This window comes from Thamnophis elegans, chromosome 6 (genome assembly GCF_009769535.1).
Source record: "Thamnophis elegans isolate rThaEle1 chromosome 6, rThaEle1.pri, whole genome shotgun sequence".
NCBI classification, from domain to species: Eukaryota; Metazoa; Chordata; class Lepidosauria; order Squamata; family Colubridae; genus Thamnophis; species Thamnophis elegans.
This window is the reverse complement of record NC_045546.1, coordinates 72,877,701-72,900,984: the sequence shown is the minus strand read 5'-3', so window position 1 is coordinate 72,900,984 and position 23,284 is coordinate 72,877,701. Positions and strand designations below refer to the sequence as shown.

The following is a 23,284-nucleotide window of genomic DNA, read 5'->3' as shown; positions in this document are numbered from 1 at the left end:
GCTTTGCCTGCTAGCCTCCACTTCCCCTCTACAGCCCAAGTGGTTGGATTCACATGACATGTGAAGCTGGGCAGGAGAGCACGAAGATAGATAAGATAGATGGATGGGACACAGAGAGAGAGAGCAGACAGACAGACAGAGGGAGAGAGATACCCGTTTCCCACAGAAATGAACATACTGGGAACCACAAAACCTGGGTAGGCGAGGTTGGGGGGATCATGTGACTGGGTGAGAGTGAGTGAAGTTGAGTTGGCCACGACCATCCAGGTTTTCTGGCTCCCGGTGTTTCCTGTGGGAAATGGGTCCAAATGGCTCTTTGAGTGTTTAAGACCCCTGGTTTAGGCTGATATTCAAAATACCTTAAGACAGCCTCTATTAAAGTCAGGTCACCTCTTGGGAGAGAATTTTAGTTACCGATGAATTAATAGAACCACTTTGTTTCTGCACTCATTAATGTTTTTATTCAAATCTTTTTCCCCATTGGAACCGGCACACATATTATTGTATTTGGCCATATGGCTGTAATAAAAAATTTGATTTGCTGCATAAATACATTTATTAAGATGCTGATCAAAAGCTGTGGTTGAACTGGCATTACATGTTTGCAATATCAAGATATAAAGGCAAAGAAGTATGTTTCCCTCAAGTGAAGTTTGATTCCTACTGACTTTTGACCACCATAAAGAAGTAGATTGTCATTGCCAAGTAGGTGGAAGTTTGATGATAGAAAATCCTCTGTAATGACATAATAGGTCAGTACCTGATAATAGTATCGTAGAACCCAGCAAAGCCCTTCCACATAAGACTGCACAACTTTACGACGAAACTTCTTATCGTTGATGTCAACATCAAATTTGTTCTTGTAATAGCGCTGTTTCCAGCCAGCTTCCCATAACCTTCATAAAAACAATAGTGAATCTACGTAATGTGCAATTCAGTTTATCAAATGGTTTCAACAAAAAAAGGAGAACAGGCTTTACTAATTGTGGTGTGGTTTAAATCATACTCCCATGTAATTGTATCAGACTTTGGATTATGGCAGCAGTTGGGACCAGAATTTCTATTGCCAAGAGATGCAATAGTAAAGTGAGGTATCATGTGACTATATCACTTAGTGATGGCAATCCTGGCAGTCCCCATTTGCCATCATAACCTCAGGCCTGTGCAAGTCATTAAGCAGGAAGAGGTGGGAGTCCTAGACAAGAAGTGGGGTGGTCGTGGTGGTGTAAGCAGATGCTAGGGAAATGCGGAAATGGAGAGACCACAGGGGGGTGGGGGTATCAATCTCTATACTGCAGCAGCTCAAACCCCATAAAACATACCCTGAGAGATAGACCAGATAAAGAAATAGAAGCCACAGAAGACTAAAAACTATTCTTATTTAGATTGGCCATAGTAAACATAATATTACAAGCCTGATTTACTTCCCCTCCTTCCTCTTTTATATTCATGTGATTTAAGGGGCATCTATCTGTGACATGTTTGTAATCCTACCATACTTAAGCAACGTTTCCCTTTTTGTTGTCTAGTAATGGATCTATCCTCTATCCCATCAACATTATCCTCTTTACTCTGCACAAATGTAGACTGCTTTCTAGTTTTTATATTTTAATAAACTTGGCATGTAGGAAAGAACAGACAAAGTTAAAGTTATGGGGTTTTCTTAATAAGAACCAGTCTTTTAGTCCTAACTGGTAGTCACTTTCCCAGATATTAGTTTTAGTATCTTGAAAACTGATCCCGAGAACCTTTTAAATGGAAGTATTTAGAAATTCTTTCTAAATGCAAGAAGCTTAGCGTATACATAATACATTCCTCACTAATAGACAATAACTCCTCACTAAACTAAATCATCTGATTATAGAACTTTTAAGAGTTAAACCATTCCATTTTTGTTAGTAGAATGAGATTCTGTTCACAGAGACTGAGCTGAATATTGAACCTCTAGCCAATCTGGTGTTTAGTCTCAAAGGGAGTAGCAGCTTTTAGGAAGAAAACCAGCATGCATACTAATGGAAGCACTTAAATTTAACAGCAACAGCCTACACATCTCACTGGAATTTACCGAGTATCCCAACTCTCCACATTAATTATTGGTGGATAAAAAGATCATGGAAAAGCATTACAAGGTGTGGCAGATACAAGGTAAATAGTATTAATGAGACATTCTCCCTTTTGACAACTCACTAACAAAGTATGAAATGTGGCACCTGACATTATCTTCAGGCTCCGGTTCACTGTCACTGTCCTCCATCTTTCGCTTAATTCCTCCTGCTGGGGATGGCGTACCATCAGATGTGAAGCTTGAATTAGGAGAAGCTGAAGGAGTCTGGGGATATAGTTAGTGGAAAGGTCTCATTACACTTACAAAAATTAAAATTAATGACTTTGCAAAAAAAAACAACCAGAAAAATATATGCATCTACTTTAGGTAACTATAGATACAGGAATTTAAAAGAACAATGTAGAAACTAATTCCGTGCTACCAAGGGGATTTGAAATATACTCAGACAGCAATATTTCATGACAAGTAATAAACCACTTTTAAATTGACGAACTTTCAAAAGCGGATTCTGATAAAATAGATCCTGATACTCAAAAGAAAACCATCCTATTAATTATTCTATTCTCCCCACCCACCCACCATTTTTTAGTAGTCATATCGATGTATTTTCTTTGTTTTTTTCCTTGTTTATTTTATTGTTCTATTATTTTACTTTCACTTTGTTTAAACTTTTCATTTTTTTGTTTTTATAACTGTCAGCTGCCTACGGTAGCCCCATGAGATAGGAAACAACAAAAAATAATAATGAACATTATTTTAGTACATATTAAAATTATGTATTAAATTAAAACCATAGAGTGTATATATACTATGATACTACTTAATGTTCACAGGGAAATATATGCTAGGATCTAAGATAAATCAAGGTGTGTGTATCAAATAGAACAAAAGTTTCTAAAGTGCATTCAATTAAAATCTTAACTGCTTCTTAATGAAGATAATTGGATACAACCCAATTTATGAATTGAGAGTTTACATATTTAATAGACAATATATTATCCATAAAATCCTTCCCTCTGCACCCATTCATTTTGTACCAGTAATTGTTAAATGGACTGCATCATTGTTTTACTCATTATTTTAAGATGAGGCAAAGTCAGGGAATGGGATTAAATTTCTATTCTTTCAAGGCTTTTTCATTATCTGGAAAGATTAACTGCTTAACATTAAAGTGTTTAGGCAAAAAGTGGGGTTCTTTTCTAATCAATTATTAACTTTTCTCAGACTTAAGGGATCCAGAGAGAGTACATGTCACTAGTCTGGGTTGAACCCGTAGTTGCAACAAATTGAGGATATGATGGAGTCAACATAGCAAAGGAAAGGTAAATGTATATAAGTTTGAGCTTTGTAGAAACTGAGCCATCATTAAGTCATTTTCCATTACCTTATCTATATTTATTTGAAAAATAATCACTTACAGTGTTTTGTCTGTCCTGCATTCTCATTTCATAGGCTGTGTGTCTTGGATTACTAATTGGCTGATGGCTTGACCTGTTTCCTCTTCCTACAGGTTGTGGGGTGTATTGTCCACCAAGCATGGTATGTTGTTCCCTCTGAAATGAGCAGAATATAAACATAAACTTTGAGCATTAGCTATGAGAGCAAACACTACATAGAAGTATGAATAGCTATGTTTATATTACACAGGATATTAATTTCCAAATGAATATGCAACACTTAAACATCCATACTGGCAAATTCCATTTGGCTCATTAATAGAGTAACCACAAGCCTATGGCCCTGACTGAGACAGAAGTGCCCCTCGGCCAGTAGAGACTGTTTGGCTAGAGTTCAGAAAAGTATGTTCATGAAATAATTTATCCTAACTGATTATTATAAAATTGCAACTTAAAATCTATTAAAAAAAACTGAGTGGCATTACTTCAGTTTAAAACTATGATCAAAATATAATGATGTCTTATTTTTATTTGGGATCTTTATAGAACACATGTCAATTAATATGCTCAAATAGTTAACATATGGCAGTAAAATAAAAACAATAATTAGTATGATCATTATTAGGAACACTAGAATAATATCCTGGTGATTCTTGAACAGAAAACTTCAGACAGTTATCAGAACAACAGTAAATTATGTTATATTACAATTAGCTTGCCAGTTCCAAATTTCTTTAAGAAATACAAATAAAAATTCATGTATTTAATTAATTAACAACATCAGTCAAGCATGTTGACACTATAATAGAAAGAGTAATTTGAATACATGTATGCTTAACTTTGTAGAATTATCAGTGCCAATGATGACTATGGTGGCTAGAGTAGATAAAATGGCACCAGTTGTAAAAGAATGATTCAATAATTATGAGACATTTTGCATCAACCATAAAAGCTATCTCCTGAATTAAGCTGCTCTTTACTCAATGGTATACAGTACATGAGAAAGTGGTGTCAAGGTAATGGAGAGATAACAGGAATTGTCAATTATTTTCAAGCAGTAAGCAATTTACAATTAGCATTAAAAGGCAGCAAATATTGGGAAAAAGATGCAAATTTTCAGAAAAGGAATATTGTGAATAATACATCACTTTGACTGCAAGTTTATCCATAATTTTATATGGGAAAATATAAAATTTAGTCCAATGGAAATTCTGAGAAAATATACAGAGCGTTGCGTTTTTGTGCCTGACTTAATTTAGGATCCAAGGACCATATACTGAATATGTTTGTGTATCCAAATAATATTTTAGATTAACAATGCAAGCTTATAGTTCAAGTTAAAAAAGACCATATTTTTTAGCAAGTCAATCCTTCAATATATGTTATGTTCTTTAGAAGGGATGCGGTGGCTCAGTGGCTAAGATGCTGATCTTGTCGATCAGAAAGGTTGGCAGTTCGAATCCCTACCACCTCGTAACGGAGTGAGCTCCCGTTACTTGTCCCAGCTTCTGCCAACTTAGCAGTTCGAAAGCATGTAAAAAATGCAAGTAGAAAAATAGGGACCACCTTGGTGGAAAGATAACAGTGCTCCGTGCGCTTTCGGCGTTTAGTCATGCCAGCCACATCACCACAGAAACATCTTCAGACAGTGCTGGCTCTTCGGCTTTGAAATGGAAATGAGCACCGCCTCCTTGATTCGGGAATGACTAGCACGCATGTGCGAGGGGAACCTTTACCTTTATGTTCTGTAAGAGTCTGAATTTATTCTCTATGGCTGATATTCAAAGAACTGTTCAGCCAATATGTATGTGTGTGCTCAGGAAATTAGTGAACTTTGTGTTTCTGTCATAGTTGCACCCCTGCTGTATGCCTTAGGAAATATGTAGTAGTTTGCAGTCTAAATTTGAGAATTAGAATTCAATAAAAAGGAATAAAAATTTTGTGGAATGAATATAAGCACTGGGCTATTTGCAGCAGCTTTTTGCATTTCAGCCTTGAAGAACTGTTACAACATTCTATTTGTAATCCTAATATAACTTTAAGACATTTCCTTTCTCTATACCAAGGTAGCTGCTACTAAATAGTTCCATTGTTTTAAATAAAGACATATAAATAAACAGGAATAGGAGATTTATATTCACCTTCATTCTTTTTCTTTTTTCTTTTTGCCTTCTTTTGAAATTTTCCTGTGTGCCACATAAAATATGGAAAGTGTACATTAGCATTGATTAGGAAACTAAAAAATTCAAATATATATAGTTCATTTTTGCTAAAAAATCATTTTGCAGATTCCTTTTCCTATTTCAAACTGCTCTTCTAAACTAATCTGGGATCCTATTAAAGTACATATACATAAAATGTCAATTACCTAATTCACAGATTTTACAAAGTGGGTCATATTCAGATCTAACTTCTCTGGATGTAGTAAACAAACTACCTATATATGTTTGGTATATTATATCAGCCAGAGGTTTTAGCATATTCCTTACAGGAAAAACTAGAAAAATTACCAAAAACTGGTCATAAAGGAAGCTCTATGCACACAGAGAAACTTTAGATGTACTTTTTCCTAACTAACCAACCTGCTTTCTGAATTTTTTTCCTCAAAATCCTCAATTCATGTTAATCAAAACTAATATAAAAACATAATGTTGAATTCACTACAAATTCATTGACAGCTTACTAAGGCAAACTCATTTCCATCTGATTTATAGGTAGTTCTTGATTTACAGCCACAACTGAGATCAGGATTTCCATCGTAAGGCGTGGTTGTAAGTCAAATCAGATCTGATTCTATGATATTTTTACAGTGGTTCTTAAGTGAATCACTGTGGCTGTTAAGTGAAACTAACTTCCTCAATGGTCGTTTTTTTGCTAGAAATGAGCAAAAATGTCCACAAATTGCAGTCACGTGGCCATGAGACATTGCAACTGGTTGTAAATATGAGCTGGTTGACATGTACCCATATTGCAAACACATGATCAAGTATAGTTGTAAGTCATGTTTTCCTAAGCTGTTGTAACTTTGAAGCACTGTTAAATGAACAATCCTAAGACAAGAACTATTTGTAGTGTAGAGTGAAATAACCACATGTATTCATTTTTTTAAAAATGTTGTTAAAGAAAAACACACCAAACAGAGTTTCATAATAGCTTTTTCACCTCATCATCTTTCCGCTTCTTAAAAATACTATCTTCAACTTCTCCAACAGCCAACATTATCATCTGTACTCTCTCCAAGTTAACATAACCATTTTCGGTAAGATAACCCTGTAAATTGTAGAATAAAATTGTAAGTAACCTTTCTCCTTCTTATGTTACTACATGAAATGTTTGGAGGAATCACTTACTCCAGTTTTGTGCACAACATTTTTATATATGTTCACCAGGCGATCAATTGCTCCTTCCCTGCAATACAAGAATAAAACCATTTCATCCATTTCTTGGATGGTCTCACTGTAAGGGTTATATTCAAATTGTTATCCTAGTGATGGCATGACATCTACTGGCAGAACAAATTCTTCCTCCCTCCTCCATGCCACAATCTCTAAATCTATTCTGTAGGGTTGGGAGATTTTGGAAACAGATTTGGGGCACACAGAGTGAGGAGAGCAAAGAAAAATTCTACTGGATATGAAGATATATGCTTGTACAACACTACATTTAGCAGAGTTTAAACCAGTATTTAACTATTAATATGTGAAGTTACTATTGACTGCCATTCCCTACTTCTATAATATTTACTGAATCTAGAAAAGATAGGAACATGGAAAAATATTTAATCTATGCATGAGGCTCTTTAAATCCCCTACGTACAAGACAAAAAGCCAACAAGCCTGCACAAATGACTAAAGAGCATGCTAATTATTTAAGGAAATGAACCAAGATTCATGAGAAATAGTGAGCACAGTCTCAAAAAAGCTAGAGATATCATGCACCATAATTAAGCAAAGCAAAATAGCAAGATATTTGAAACTCATGCTTTTCAAAGCCTTATAAAGTTCACTGGATTTGGAACAGCAACTCTATCATCAGCTAGATCCAAATGAGTGAACTGAATCCCAAGGACGCTTTGGACTTGTGTTTCTCAAACAGCACTCTCCATGACACAAGAACTTGCAAATCTAAAAAGCAAGAATCATTAATAATGTCCTTTATTTCTTTTAAGTGCAATAATCAATGCCTATTAACATTTAAGTGTTTCTAGATATAAAGTTGTTTCTCTTACCTGATCTCTAATGAGGGTAAATGAGGGAGAAAATCATTTCCCACAAAGAAACACATGAAAACCCAGTCATCGATGCTTCTTTCAACATCAAAAGTGAAAGGCAAGCTGGCCATTGTTAGCTCTCTTTCCAAATACTAGAATTTTTTTAAAGAGAGTGAGTGAGAAACACACAAAAATGAAGCATTTTCTCAAGCATTAATAGAAATCAAATGTCCGATGTCTAGGGGGGATATTGTGAATGTGCATTTGAGAACATAGAAAATGTCTTTTCCTTTCCACCAAGCAAGCGCAGTCCATCTCTTAATCAAAAGACTAGAAGCACAAACAATCATGTTTCCCATCAGCCTGAATCTCTATAGGTTTCCTTCAAAAGCAAATATTTAGTACAAATCAATTTTTCCAATAACCTCGCATATTTAATATGTCCCCGTTTCCCAACTCTTTCTTTTAGTGGTGTACGACTTATTTTTGCACCCATCCTTTCAGGCTTCATTTGCACTAAAACACTGTCCAGCCAGCATTTCTTTTCACCATGTGACCTAAAAAAGGTTACAAAAATCCTAAGCAGCATTTCCACCCTACAAAAATGTCCACTGTAGACATTTATTTTTTGACTAGGGTATGCACCTTTACAGACAAGACAAGACTTGGGAGAGAACACGTTTATCTTTCAAGATTCAGGTAGTTCACAACTTACAGCCATTCATTCAGTGAACGTTGAAGTTATGGAGGTGCTGAACAAAGGGAAGTATGACTATTCCCCAAATTTATGTCTGATGTGGTGCCCCCCTACTCTGGGGTCACCTGGTCAAAACTCTGGTGCTTGGCCAGCCATCCACTCTTACAAATGCAGCAATGATTCCACTCCCTGTCTCTCTCTCATCTCTGCTCTTTCTCTCTCTCTCGCTCCTGTCACTCTAGCTGACCATCTCTTTGTTTTCTTCCCAAGGTCACGAGCAATGATTTCGTCAGGACCCCTGGGAAGGAAGACCTCATTTGGCAAGGAGCCACCTCTCAAAGGGCCATGGTGGGCAGGTCAGCAGTGGAATAAGAAAGGCAAAGGCCAGCTGAGGCAATGAAGAGCCTTGGAGTGTAGGGTGGCAAAGGCAATTGGAGCTAGTTCTGGACTTGGGTGACTGGGGCTTCCTGGGGTGCTGTGTCTTCTGGCCACTTTGGGGCTTCACAGATGCTACAATTTTACATTGTCCTGTTGGGCCATGGTGCGGTGGCTGAGGCTTCCAGGGACAACTGTGGCTTTGTGCTGTGGTCCTGGGGCTTTTTGTGACCCAAGAGCCACAGCACTCCAAGAGGTCCCTGAGCTATAATGTGGAAACCAGCACCAGAGCTGTGCAGTTCTGGGGTTCCTGGCTACCCCAAAAGACAGGGTGCAGGGTGATCAAAAGAGGGGTGGTGGGGAGATAGGCAAGCATAGGCAGGAGGAAGTATTCCTTTACTTTCCTGAGGCTTGGGACTGGGACATACCAAGCCCAGAATGGATTGGATTGGGATAGTTCCTCAGCTGATGATCGGTGGCATTTGCTAAACAATGGCAATCGAGAGTGCCAGTGCTAGGCAATGTGATTACATGACATTGCACTTTATAACCGCATCATTTAGCAACAAAAAGTCTGGTCCAAATTGGGATTGTAAGTTGAGGACAACCTGTAAAGAATCAGAATGTGGAAGATGCAGGAGCCAGCAAATGGAAGACTTAAGGGAGCCAAAGCCAATGCACAGACAGCAGCAGGCCTGATCTAAGAGATATAAAAGGGCTACTGTGAAAGAGGATTAAAGGGGGCAGAATTTTAAAGGATTCAACTGTGGCACTACTGGATTTATTGGCCGAAAGAGGTTGCATGGTTTTTGTCTTTCATTTATTCTAGGTATAAAATAAATATAATTGAAACTTTTACTATCACAATACCAACATTATAAGCTTAAGTAGTTTATACAGTAGTGATGGTAACATATCTCTCTCTCTCTCTCTCTCTCTCTCTCACACACACACACACACACACACACACACACACACAAGCTTTTTTTTCTACCCTATTGGCACAATATCTTAAACCAAACTAGTTTGCTGTAGTGTTTCAGATATCAGACTAACTATAAAACTATGAGTTCTACTCCTGCCTTAAACACAAAGCTGTCTGGATAACCTTGAGCCTGTCTCTCAGGATTGGAAGAGGCAATAGCAATCCACTTCCAAAATCTTTCCAAGAAAATTTCAGAGATTTGTTCAGTCAGTCATCAGAAGTTAAAAACTGACTCAAAGGTGCGCGCGTGCACACACACACACGGTATCTCAAATGCGGAAGGTTATTATACTGTCCCTTGTTCACTCAGAGAATCATGTGTTTATTTAACAATTACATTGTATGAACAAATAATATAACAGTTGCTTCTGTTTTTTTTCCCTTTTCTGTTCCTTATTCTGGTCAGCTGTCAAATGCTTCCCTTCTCATACCTCTCTCAAGTTCTCTCAGCTTCCCACCAACCGCCTTACAAGGATGTGTTCAGTTAACCTTTCCCTTTAGTAGAATTCAAGTAATTGGTCATTTCCTCATGACACAGGAGCATCTTGCTTTATAGGCACCTTTAGCTGCTTAGTGGGGAAAATGCTGACAATGAACAAAAACAAGAAGGCTAAGACATCTGGCTTCTCTTAGCTGACTGTCAGAATTAAATTCTTGGCTACCATGGCAACCCTGTTTGCTGACTGCTGCATAACATCTCTGTGTATAGAAGTATCTCAGTGTGTGCGATGGATCTCGAGACTCATTGTAGAGCCTAGCTGTCTTTGTTCAAAATATATCCTAATATTACTTACTTCTCTCAAAACACATAAGCGAATAAATATAAATTCTTGTTCCATACCAGGAGGACAATCTGCAAACTGATCGTGCTGCAAAGATGAAAAATGACATACCATTTAGACGAAGATTCATTTTGAAATAGTGTGTATTTACAGTATTGCCCTAAAATAAACCTAATAAAAATTCCTTTAAATTAACTAGCATTTAGGTAGTGAGTTTTTGGACTGTGGTTTTCATCATAAATTTAAGTGATATTTTTTTTCAATAGTACAAAGTTTATTTTTTTAAACAATCCCTTCCCTGTTCAACAAAATTTATTGTTAAAGTAATAGTCCTCAACTTAAAAGCACAATTGAGACTAGAATTTCTGTTGCTAACAGGACGGTTAAATGAGCCACGCCAGATTTTACGAGTTTTTTGTAAAACTTTTTTTGCCATAGTTAATAACTGCAGCCCTTAATTTACTTCGCTTGTCAGAAGCCCGCTGGGAGGGTCGCAAATCACAATTACATGACCCTGGGGACACTGCAACCACCGTAAATACATGCTGGTTGTCAAGTGCCCAAAATTTGATTACGTGACTGTAGGGATGCTGTGATGGTTAAATGTGGGCACCTGTTGTCATATAACTCCTTGTGTATCAGTCCCTTTTTTTCAGTGCCACTACAACTTCAAACTCTGGCAAAAAGAATGGTTGTAAGTTGAGGACTACTGGTACACAACTAGTCTTCTAACATTGATCCACCCTGTTTATTCTGGTCTCACCATATTTAGGAATGTTTTGTTTGTTTGTTTATTGGTCTTGTATGCCGCCCACTCCCGAAGGACTCCGGACGGCTTACAATAAACAAGGGAAGGGGATAAATACACAAAACAACACTTTAAAATACACAACAGTCACTTTGCATTTATGCAAAGATAGTTCTGCCTCACGATCCACAAATCCAAGATAAACTGTTTTTAGTAGGTTTACTTCAGAGCAATACTATATTCATACAGAAAACAAATAATGGCTTAGCATTAATTATGGCTTGCTGATAGTAACAATCACAGCCTGTTTTCCCTCACCTTTTCTGCTTATTCACAGGCAGCATCCCAACTACCCAGTAGTGCAAAAAGCAGGATAACCTGGTCATATCATCCAGTCTACCTATCTTGGTTGGCTTTAAAAACAGTATGGAAGTTTTTTAGAATGTTCCACATACTCATACAGGTACACTTCCCTTGTTCCTTTCTTAAACATGTCTGATTAGGAGATTCCTAATTATGTTGCTTTGTTTTTGCCCGATATCAAAAATAGGAATTGCAAAACTAATAAATTTAACTGTGGTCATTGCTTCTCACCTTTGTAGTCACCTATTAGAGACTGATTAAAAAACAAAATTCTTATTCCTAATTTTCTAGAGTACAGCACAATTTTTTTGAACACAGCTGATTTTCTATCACTGGAAACTGGCCTAAGGATCAGGGGCTATGGGAAGTTTTTAACTAATTTCCACAGCCTAAAAAAGTTTGAAAAGGTCTGCTCTAGTGACTAGATAAATAAACTGGGATACCAAGATCAGTTATAATAGTTCCTGGTGGCAGATGTTTGTTAGCTTAATATTTTAATATGTGCTAAGCCAGGGGTGTCAAACTCAATTTCATTGAGGGCTGCATCAGGGTTGTGTTTGACCTCGGAGGGCTGAGGGTGGGCAGGGCTGGAGCTGTGTGGCCATCGTGGGGATTTCACACAGGCCCAAGATGTATATTTTTCCTCTTTGTTTTTTCCCCACAGTTTTTTACTATAACCATTTCCTATCTCTTGTACCAGATATTATTGGCATATATTATTACTTATTCTTCATACTCCACTAAATTTTTTCTCTCTAAATTTATACCCCATTGTTTAATAGTAAATCGCTTTTCCAGGCAGAAAAGCTATTTATGCTATTGTATTTTTATTATTCAACTAATAACAAAAATGCAATAGCCTAAATAACATGATAATACAAGATCTAACATCAGAGGTAAATTTCCAGGATAGTAAATAGAAATGGCTGTCAATTATAGATTGTTGACTGTAGATTAAATGGACCTACAATATGTAAAACCTGGCATTAAACTGTAGTATTAACATAGGATGTTGCTTGTTTTCTATCCAGATCAGGCACTTACTTGCGGCCACATTATTGTAATCCAATCCAATCCAGTCCTCCTGCAGCACTCTGTGTGGCCCATTTTCGGCCAGCAGAGTGCTGCAGGAGGCTGGGGAGGCCAAAACGGGGCACGGGGGCATGCACGTGGCAGAGGCTGGCAGAGGCAAATATTGGATACTTCTAGGCTGGCCCGTGGGCCAGATTTAAGCATTTGATACCCCTGTACTAAGCTGATACTAGCTAATAGCTTTGAGGTTTACTTAACAACAGAGTGGAAGTAGTGAAAAAAATGGGACAAAAATCAGTCTTTCCTATTCCCTTTGATAGTTTCTCATTTTTCATTAAGTGGACATAAAAATCAGATAGACTTGTCAGACTGAAACAGGATGTGACAGATTAATTCAGAAAAAAGTTCCTCTTCCCTAACAAGGCTTTTGTTTCTCTACTCACCTGATTTTTTTTTTAAAGGGGGGGAATTATGAAGTATATCCCAATACTTTCAGTTTGAATTAGGAACTTTTAATAATGATAGAATTTCAGATTAAGAAAATGTGACAATGTAATTTAATATATTAAGTGACATGTTCTGAACCTTAGTTGTTCTTCCCTCTCCAATTTTCCCCTCATTTCCTGAAAATCAGATATTTCTGTATCTATTAGAGAAGATGACATCCACAGTACATATTTTTGTTTCATCATTTCCTCTGCAAATATCTTATGCTGCATATTGATTTTATTACTTTTGCATAAATTTAATTATTCCTTGATTTTTATTGTTCATTTTTATGAGAGCTAAACTGTGTACTGGTGGAGAATACATTATAAAAATTGTTTGTTATCTAATGCTAGGATAATATTTTTACTACTACTGTCCTAAATATTAAAAATGAAGAGATGCCATATTTTTGGAGGTCAGCAACTTTTTAGCAAAAATTAAAAATATTTAAAATACATTCAATAGATGCATAATAATGGTCTGAATTAATTGTACTTTCATACCAACACTTATAAAGGATATTAAAATTATTTCATTTGGTTCCAATGTTCCCTCTAATCCCGTTTTGCAAAATGACAAAAAAAGTGAAAATATACATTTTCCATTGCTTCAGATATTTTGAAAGTTCTATAACTCTAGATCAAAGTTATATTATTTACTTGTAATCCTTGAGATATTATGAAAATATAACTAGGTCCATTTCTTAACAAAACAGTGGCAATAATCCTAAGTAGTTTGGGCAAAACAAAAAGAGAATGGCATGGAACAGTGAATGATGAAGTCAAACCATGTGTAGGCAAAGGAATTGCCTGTTGCCAAGAGACTTTGCTGGGGCACAGGAACAAACTAAACATTAGTCACCAATGTGCGGATTCAGACATAATTGGAAAAATAGTAACATCTGAATCATTATAGCAAAGTAGGACTCACACATTATTTTCAAACCTTGATTTCAAATGGAGTTTTGTTGCCAAAAAATGAATCAAATTTATTGCTTGGAGTAGATTTATTTATTTTTCATATTTCTAAACAGCTCATCTCTCTCAAAGAGAGGATTCAGATGTTCAAGCAAAGGATATTAAATTAGATAAATTCCATCACAACCCAAGATAATAAATACTGCTGTGTGTGTCTTTCCTTACAAATGCTGCCCTCCCATGATATATGTGAGATAAAGCAACTATTTATCAAAGGTTAAGCAAGAAACTGTATAAAGCAGTTCTCAACCTTTCATTTTGAATCGCATACCAATGGTAATGAAAAGAAAATAAGAAAATTCAACCTACCTCCCCTTGTTTTTCCTTTGGTAGGCCTTGACAGTCCTTAGTTTCATGCCCAAATTGGTTACAAAGACCACATGGTTTAGGTTTATTAGGCTTAAATTCTTCTCTGATTATAGTAAAATTTGGTTCATGAGTAGCTAATCCAAGCATAATAAGGTCAGCTACAAAAGAAACAGAACAAACCCCAACCATTAATCAGGCCTCAGTTCCGATAAGACACCAAAACTCTGGAGCGACTAAGAATAGGATACAAGCTTGGTACATTCTCTTCTTCCCAACTTTCATGCCCAATTTACCAAATTATTGTTAGAATTAAATGCACTCAGAAGGATGTGCAGTAAGTAGAAAATGGAGGGAAGCCATGTACTAAGAAGTACAGGAAGAAAATGTAACTAGGTGGTTCATCTGAACTTACATAATATAAGTAGTAGTTTAACATTTAACTCAGCCAAATGAACTTTTATTTAAAATGATACCATGCACCGAACTGATTAACAAACATTCTCCACACAGTCTTATTATTTTACTAATACAGAAAAGCGTAGAGCTAGACTTACCATCAGCACCACATAAGCAGTGGTGAGTATTTGGATCATGGTTTGGCTGGGCTAAAAAAAAAGACATTGTGTTATTACAGAATTCTGATATTTCAGACATGATACAACAAAAAATTGTTTAGACTCTACTTAACTATTTAACATATTTAAAAAGATACTGTAGTATTAATAAATGCATCCCTAGACTCTGAAAAAATAAGAATAGAAACAAAGAAAAATGCAATCTGGAAAAAACAGACGATTAGAAAAGTTCCCTAGAAAGTATTCACCAGAATAATAAACACAATGTCTCATTAGCTCCAATTACTGCCACAATGTTAATTTACTATTTTGCCATTTAATCAAATTTATCAGTTGATTATGTGTCAGCAAATTTGCATCAACTCTCAGTTGCCACAGAATTTTTCTCCATGATGGTATGTTCCTAAGTTGGTCCTTCAGATCTTCTGTCCATTTATGTAAAATACAGGAGTGGTTTACCATTCGCTTCTCCTGCACAGTATAAATCGATGCCTTTGCTGTTGTCATTAAAATGATCGTTTCTCTCCAGCATCTTCCTATATCACTGCTGCCCAATATAGAGGCAGGCTCGTTTTACCTAGGCAGCTAAGGTGACCTTCGTGCCTTAGGTAAGCTAGGTGAAAATATAGTCATGTAAAAAGGAAAGATCTCTTTGAGATCTATGGTTTTATATACTACTTTTAAGAACTGCTAAGGACCATATGATTTTTTACTATGTCCTGATATATAAAACCATATAACTGAAAGAGAGCGCACTTTCTTTTTAATATGACGGTATATACCCTTGTCCCAGAGTTCCAATGTTCTTCACTACAGGTAGTCCTCAACTTATGACAACTGAGCTCAAAATTTATGTTGCCAAGCAAAGCAGTTAAATGAGTTTTGCCCCATTTTATGACCTTTTTGCCACAGTTGTTAAGTGAATCACTGCAGTTGTTAAGTGAATCATAGTCATTAAGCAAGTTTGGCTTCTTTCATTGGCTTGTTGGAAGGCAGCTGGGAAGGTTATAAATGATGATCACATGACCCTGGGACAGGGCAACTGTAATAAATACATGCCAGTTGCCAAGTATCCAAATTTTGATCATGTGACCATGAGGATGCTGCAACTGTTGCAAGTGTGAAAACTGGTCATAAGTCACATTTTTCAGTGCCGTTTTAAATGTTGAATGATCACTAAACCAATGGTTGTAGGTTGAGGACTACCTGTAATCCCTCCCAGGAACAGTCTCCTGTCATAGCAAGACTTGGAGGGGGGCTGATGGAAAGAAATAATCAGGGGTTTAATTTCAATATGAGAGAAAATCAACATAGTCTTATAGATTCATTTCATTTTTTATCATATAGCACCATAAGAGCTAGATCAGTAATTTTTAAATAAAGTAATTTTTCCAAAATATTCTATATTCTATAGTTATGTAATCAACTGATTTTGTATAGCTCTTGTATATAATTCAATGAAAACAAGTATAATCAATCCAATAGGATAAAATAAAAATAAATTAACAAAACCAATACTAGCAATATATCTGATATTATATATGATGTATAAAAAACTGGACCCATCAATTCAGTTCAAAGACATTGAGAAGAAATAAAGCATGTATCAATGTATCCAGCTAGCTAATTCAGTGAACATACTGTATATTGACATGAATTTTAAATTCTGCTGCATGGTTTCTCTTGCCCTGTTCTTTCTCTAGATGCAATAACTTCCCATTAAATAAGGTAATGATTATTGTTGAATTAAGGTTTTAAGGCATTAAAAATAAACTGCTATATAACTCAACTTTTGGGTCTCTTCAATTTAGCCTACCATAGTGTTTTAATCAGGAAGACAGTACTTATTCCTGTCCAAAATGTTTTTGACACATTAGAAAAGTTTTTTTTTAAATTCTATTGCAAACATTTTGAAAAACGAGATATTTCATGAGAGAAATTCTCTAGAACTCTTTACCAAAGGAACATGTTTAAGGAATGAAGCTTCCAAAAAGCCACAATTTTTAAAGTTTATTATCTCACTTCACAGATGCAAGTTGGTTCATATAAAAAGGGCGTTGGTACCTGATACGCCTCTTCTCATAGTGGGGGGAGGAGTATCCAGAATGGGTTGACCTTGTCCTCTCATGATTGGATGAATCAGATAAGCTCTTTGGGCAACGCCCTCTGGCCAGCAGGCCCTCCCAGATTTGACGAAGAGCTCCATCCAACTCGTTGCACCATTCACTCCAGACTCTTAATTCAGTTCTTAGCTTTTATCGTCTTCAACATCAATATTTATATAACTTCATAAAACCGTGAACATAAAACTTAGTCGTACAAACATAGTCAGGGGGGGACTGGATACTCCTCCCCCCACTATGAGAAGAGGCGTATCAGGTAAGTACCAACGCCCTTTCTCCATAGTGAGGGGGGAGGAGTATCCAGAATGGGACGTACCAAAGCCAGCACGTCCCTAGGGAGGGAGACCCAAGAGGCCCCATGTCCCCCGCTCATGCCAGTTGAGGCGTGGGCCCTGCCCTGTGAACCGCCTGCAACGCCCTGCGTCCAAAGAGGCTTCTGCTGAGGCAAAAGAGTCCAGTTTATAGTTCCTAGCAAAGGGAGAGGGGAAAGCCCACGTGGCTGCCCTGCAGATTCCGGCCAGGGCTGTCTGCATGGCCCAGGCCCTGGACGTGGCTGCGCTCCGCGTGGAGTGAGCTGTGATATGATTGGTGTCTGTAAGCCCTGCGATTGGTATGCAGTGGCAACGCAGGTTCGCAACCACCTACTTATTGTGATGGAAGTCACCCTGTTACCCAGGCCCCTATTTGGAAGGAGACAAACAGAGCTTCGGATTTCCTATCTGGCCTGGTTCTCCTGAGGTAATCCTCAGAGCCCAGAGTGAACCACTTCTTTCCCAACGGGTGGGAAATGTCTGGACAGAAGTTGGGCAAATCAGTTCCTGGGTTTGATGGAAGCAGGGGCCCACCCTGGGGATGAAGGACGTAACCCCACTCTGTCTTGGTGGAAGAGGCAGAGATCCTCCCCGGTGGACAGAGCTTGCAGTTCGTATATCTGCCTGGCGGAGGAGATGGCCACCAGAAAGGCCACCGTGAGAATCAGGAACTTAAGGGAAATTGTTCGTAAAGGCTCAAATGGAGCGCCTGTTGGAGCGTCCCCTACCCTGTGTAAGTCCCAGGAATGGTACCTGAATGTTGTGTGTGGTTTGGGGTTGGAAGCCCCCTTGAGGAATTGCCTGACCATAGGATGGTGAGTCAAGCTCTGGTTCCTGCCACGCAGGAGGACTGGCGAGATGGCTGAAACCTGTCTCCTAATTGTGTTAGAAGCTAACCCTCTGTCCCGGCCTGCCTGGAGGAGGTCCAGAATCTGAGGCACTGAGGCCTGGCTAGGATTGTGCCCCAGGGAATTACACCATGAGGCAGAGGCCCGCCACATGGAGCCATAGATACGCTCTGTGGAGGGTATGCGGGCAGTCTGGATAGTCTGCATCACCCTGGGGGGAAGAGGTCTTTCCCCAGGATGCTCCGCTCAAGAGCTAAGCAGTCAGCTGGAGCCATTGAAGGTCTGGGTGCTCCAGCGACCCCTGGTTAAGGGATATCCCCTCCTGGGGGATTCTGCATGGCCTCTCCTGGAGATCTGCAACCACAGCCTCCGGGGCCAGTGAGGCGCCAACAGAACACCTTCCGCCCCCTCCCGAAGGGTTTCCCATATGACCCTGGGGATCCGACAAGGCATACCGACAACCCCTGGGCCAGGGCTTTGTAGATCGTCGGCCCCTTCTGCCCCCCCCCCCCCATGTCTGGTACCTGGAGAAGAACCTCAGAAGCAGGGCGTTGAGGGCGTGGCGAATAAGTTGACCTCCGGGCATCCGAAGCACTCTGCCAGCTCCTTGAAGATTGTTGGCTGCAGCTTCCGCTCCAAATTGTCCCCTTGGTCCGGCTGAGCCAGTCGGCTCAGATGTTCCCCACCCCTGCTATATGTTCTGCACTCAGCGAATGTTGTCTAAATTCATAGGCTATCTGAGGTGCTTCTGTGATCTCTCATAATCGGACATCCCATTCTAAGTTTGTGGTGGGTTCTGGCATGGGGACCAGCCTGTCTGACCCTTTTTCCCCCCGGCCATAAGGGTGCTATGATTCTATGGCTAGGATTAGCGCAGAGATATTCTGAATGTAAACACAGACGGAGTTTAATGGGCGGCCACTAGAGTGCATGTAAAGATGAAGTGAGGGAAGCTAAGCTCACAATAAAGGCCTGCCACAAAGGTAAAATAATAATAATAACAAGAACCACAACAACAATAATAATAATAAAATAAAATAAAATATAAAAGGGGGCATCTTCCCGCCTGATAAAACCAAGAAAGATTAAGGAAACAATTGGTCCCTTGCTGGGAGAAAGTGGCCCGAAGCTGACAAGCAGCAGGGGTAAGGCAGAACTATTTAACTCGTACTTGGCATCTGTCTTACCCGAAGGGATAAACAATCCAACCTATCAAGAACAGCGCCCCAAATTCAGATTAGGGACCCAAGATGAGATAGGGAAGAAATGGTAGCCTGTCTATCTTAGGCAAAGTCCAATTCCCAGGACCGGGTGGGTTACACCCCAGGGATCTGAAGGAACTGGCGGACGAGATCTCCAAACAACTGAAACTATATCTATCAGAGATCCTGGAGTACCGGAGAACCACTATAGAATTGCTGATGTGATTCCCCCCTTCAGAAAGAGAGAAAAACAGCTCAAGAGCCCAAAGCCAACATGGGTTTGTTAAAAACAGATCATACCAGACTAGCCATATTGCCTTCTTAGATATGGTGACAACCCTAGTGGACCATCGGAATGCCATTGATATAGTTAACTTGGACTTTAGCAAGTCCTGATAAGGTAGACCATAACCTACTGCTAGATAAAGTAGAAGAATGTGGGTTAGACATAGTGACACCAGATGGCTTGGTAACTGGTTGACCAACCGCACACACCTGTACTCCTCGATGGAGGGAAGAATGCAGTGAGTGCCCCAAGGCTCTGTGTTGAGCCCAGTACTCTTCAACATCTTCATCAGTGATTTGAACGAGGGTGTTAGGTGTGTAAGCTAACAGTTGGGTTAACAAAATATATGCCATGATAGTAGTACTGTTTCTTTAAGAACTGCTATTGTCTCAAGCGGTCCTAAGAAGGAGCCGGTATGACGGTTAGCTCTCTGTTTGTTAAATGCTGATTGGGGGGTGGGGGGACTCATCAGGTTTGTAGATGACCCCAAACTGGCAGGAATAGCCAACACTCCAAAGTACAGGCTAAAGATACAGAAGGATCTTGATACCCTTGAACATTGGGCACTGCCTAGGAAAATGAGATTCAATGAAGTAAGGTCTACCTTTAGGCAACGAAGGTGAAGTGCACAGGTACAGAATACCTTGCTCCACAGTAGTGCCTCTGAAGGGGATCTAGGAGTCCTAGTGGACAACCCCTTTAATGTGAGTCAGCAGTTGTGCAACAGCTGCCAGAAAGAGCAACACAGTTTTTGGCAGCATAAACAGAGGAATAGAATCAAGCTCCCATGAAGTGTTAATCCCACTTTATAAGGTCTTGGGAGGCCACACTTGGAATTCTGCACTCAGTTTGGTCACCATGATGTAGAAGGGATGTGGAGACTCTAGGGAGAGTACAGAGAAAGGCAACAGAGGGGATCAGGGTACTGGAGACTAAAGCCTATGAAGAACGGTTGCAGGAACTGGGTAGGTCTAGTCTACTGGAAGGAAGGACTAGGGGAGACGTGATAGCAGTGTTCCAATATCTCTGGGGTTGCCACAGAGAAGAGGCTGCCCGACTATCCTCCAAGGCACTTGAGTGCAGAACAAGAAGCAATGGGTGGAAACTAATCAAGGAGAGAAGCAACTTAGAACTGAGGAGAAATTTCCTGACAGTTAGAACAATTAATCAGTGGAACAACCTGCCTCCAGACGTTGTGAAAGCCCCAACAGTGGAAGTTTGTAAGAAGCTGTTGGATGGCAATGACAATAGCAATAGCAGTTAGATTTATATACCGCTTCATAGGGCTTTCAGCCCTCTCTAAGTGGTTTACAGAGTCAGCATAATCGACTATAGTAACGATAGCCATTTGTCTGAAATGGTATAGGATATCCTGCCTGGGCAGGGGATTGGGCTAGAAAACCTGCAGGTCCCTTCCCATTTTGCTATTGTATTGCATAGTATTGTATTGTATTGCATTGCATTAGCCGTTTGCCTAGTCACCCCCACCCTTGGAAGGTCTTCAGGGGTAATCTGTAACCTGATTGGAGGCTCCATTGGGAGCTGCACTTTAGCAGCCGGGCTGAATATTCCTCCCCCCCCTGTGTTTTTCCAGGCTGCAGGGGGGCTGCCGGCTTGGGATTAACAAAACAAAACACAGCTCTACTGCCTCTAGGAGGCATGTGTGCCCGGTTCTCCTGCTTGCCCGGCAAGGGTCCTCACTGAGTGACTCCGTCTCACTCAATGGCCAGGGCAGCGTGCCGCCCCAGAGGGCTTGTGGCAGTCCAGTCCTTGCAGGAGGAGGCTGTGTGCGATGTAGGGAGGCAGGATTCACCGGGTCCAAGTTTATTTTCCTTAATCCTTTGTAAATTACTGGAGGTCCAGAGTAGTGCATCCTTTCCCTTGAGTGGGATGAGTCAAATCTGGGAGGGCCTGCTGGCCAGGGGGCGTTGCCCAAAGAGCTTATCTGACTCATCCAATCATGAGAGGACAAGGTCAACCCATTCTGGATACTCCTCCCCCTTCAGTATGGAGAATATACATCTCTTACATACAAAGTGGTCCTCAACTGTTTGTTTAATGACCATTCAAAATATGAAGTCACTGAATGGACTTACAACACCTGCCCAAACGTATGACAAAGTGTCTCCACCATCACATGAACAAAACTGTGTGCTTGACAATCCATCCTTACAATCAACCACTGTCCCCCCCCCCCCGCCGCTTACCCCAGGGACTTCCTGTACTGTAAAATCAGGTACACAATTTAAGTTGCTATATAGACTAACATCAAGAATGCTAAGCTTATTTTTGTATTTTTAAATTTTGATTATATCTTTCTTTAAGCTATACATGCACTAAACAATTAGTACAATCCAGTGATGGGATTCAAAAAAATTTACTACTGGTTTTGTGGGCGCGGCATGACTTGGTGGGCATGGCAGGGAAAGGATACTGTAAAATCTTCATTCCCTCCCCACTCCAGGGGACAGTTACTGCAAAATCCCCATTTCCTCCCAATTAGCTGGGACTGGAGTCAGAGACAGGGGCCAGTCAGAGGTATTTACCAGTTCTCCAAATTACTCAAAATTTCCACTACCGGTTCTCCAGAACTGGTCAGAACCTGCTGAATACTACCTCTGCTAAAATCACATGAAACCTATTGCTCTGCACATGAGTATTTTGACAAATCATGTTGTATAAAACAGTAATACATTAATTCTAACTGTTCAAAGATTTCCTACTAATTCTAGTAAATGGCATATTCTCCTGTAAAAAACATAATATCCCTACCTCTTTGCCTTCGTATGTAATCCATTATTTTGTGTTCACCCTCACCTGGAGCACTTGCATCAGATAAAATGACCTATCAATAAGAAAAAGAAACAACATCAGATATAAACTGAAATACTCAATACAGAATATCAGCATGAAAATTACTACTAATGTATATCTGGCACAATATTTTGTAAAGGTTTGATGCCTTGAATAATTTTAAAAAACAAAAATTGGAAGAACACTGTTCTTTAGATTCTCAGAAATACAAATCACCTCAGATATACTTATCTGAGGTTCTCTATCTAGAACCTGCAAGGGAGGAATGGAAAATTGGAAATATCTCGGTGAAAACAGAGCTGATGCCCATAACAAAGACTGAAGAACCAGTGACTCATTCTTTGGTACCTCCCCAGATAAGGAAAGGATAGGAGAGGCTCATGTGCACCAAATAGCTACTCCTCATGAGGAAACTGCAGGACAGTATCCTGTGGGTTTCAGGAGAAGGAGATGAAGCAATTAACTATCTTGCTTGCAACTGTGGGAGACTCTTTTAAAAGACACTAAGTTCACAAGCTTTACATTCTGGTCACTCTCAGAAATTTCCTATTTTTTATTTATAGATGTTATTGGCCACCCATCTGGGTGGGTTAAAATCATAAAATATTTACCGTATGTTTTGGAGGATAAGACCTAGCTTTTGGAGAGGAAAACAAGGAGAAAAAAATCTGCCTCCCAGCAATTTGCCTCCTTGCA

The 23,284-nt window shown here is 39.3% G+C and overlaps 1 protein-coding gene across 1 annotated transcript in view; it reads right to left on the bottom strand.

Annotated features, from left to right (window-relative positions):
* XRN2 (5'-3' exoribonuclease 2) overlaps nucleotides 1–23,284 on the bottom strand; it is a 65,230-nt gene that overhangs the window by 33,208 nt on the left and 8,738 nt on the right. The window contains exons 7-17 of the mRNA XM_032219371.1: nucleotides 22,547–22,619; nucleotides 14,984–15,034; nucleotides 14,430–14,587; nucleotides 10,524–10,598; nucleotides 7,691–7,824; nucleotides 6,813–6,870; nucleotides 6,625–6,732; nucleotides 5,604–5,648; nucleotides 3,484–3,618; nucleotides 2,211–2,329; nucleotides 761–896 (exon numbers count right to left, since the gene is read on the bottom strand). Coding sequence (XP_032075262.1) covers nucleotides 761–896; nucleotides 2,211–2,329; nucleotides 3,484–3,618; nucleotides 5,604–5,648; nucleotides 6,625–6,732; nucleotides 6,813–6,870; nucleotides 7,691–7,824; nucleotides 10,524–10,598; nucleotides 14,430–14,587; nucleotides 14,984–15,034; nucleotides 22,547–22,619 — 1,092 coding nt within the window. The remainder of the gene's footprint in view (nucleotides 1–760; nucleotides 897–2,210; nucleotides 2,330–3,483; nucleotides 3,619–5,603; nucleotides 5,649–6,624; nucleotides 6,733–6,812; nucleotides 6,871–7,690; nucleotides 7,825–10,523; nucleotides 10,599–14,429; nucleotides 14,588–14,983; nucleotides 15,035–22,546; nucleotides 22,620–23,284) is intronic.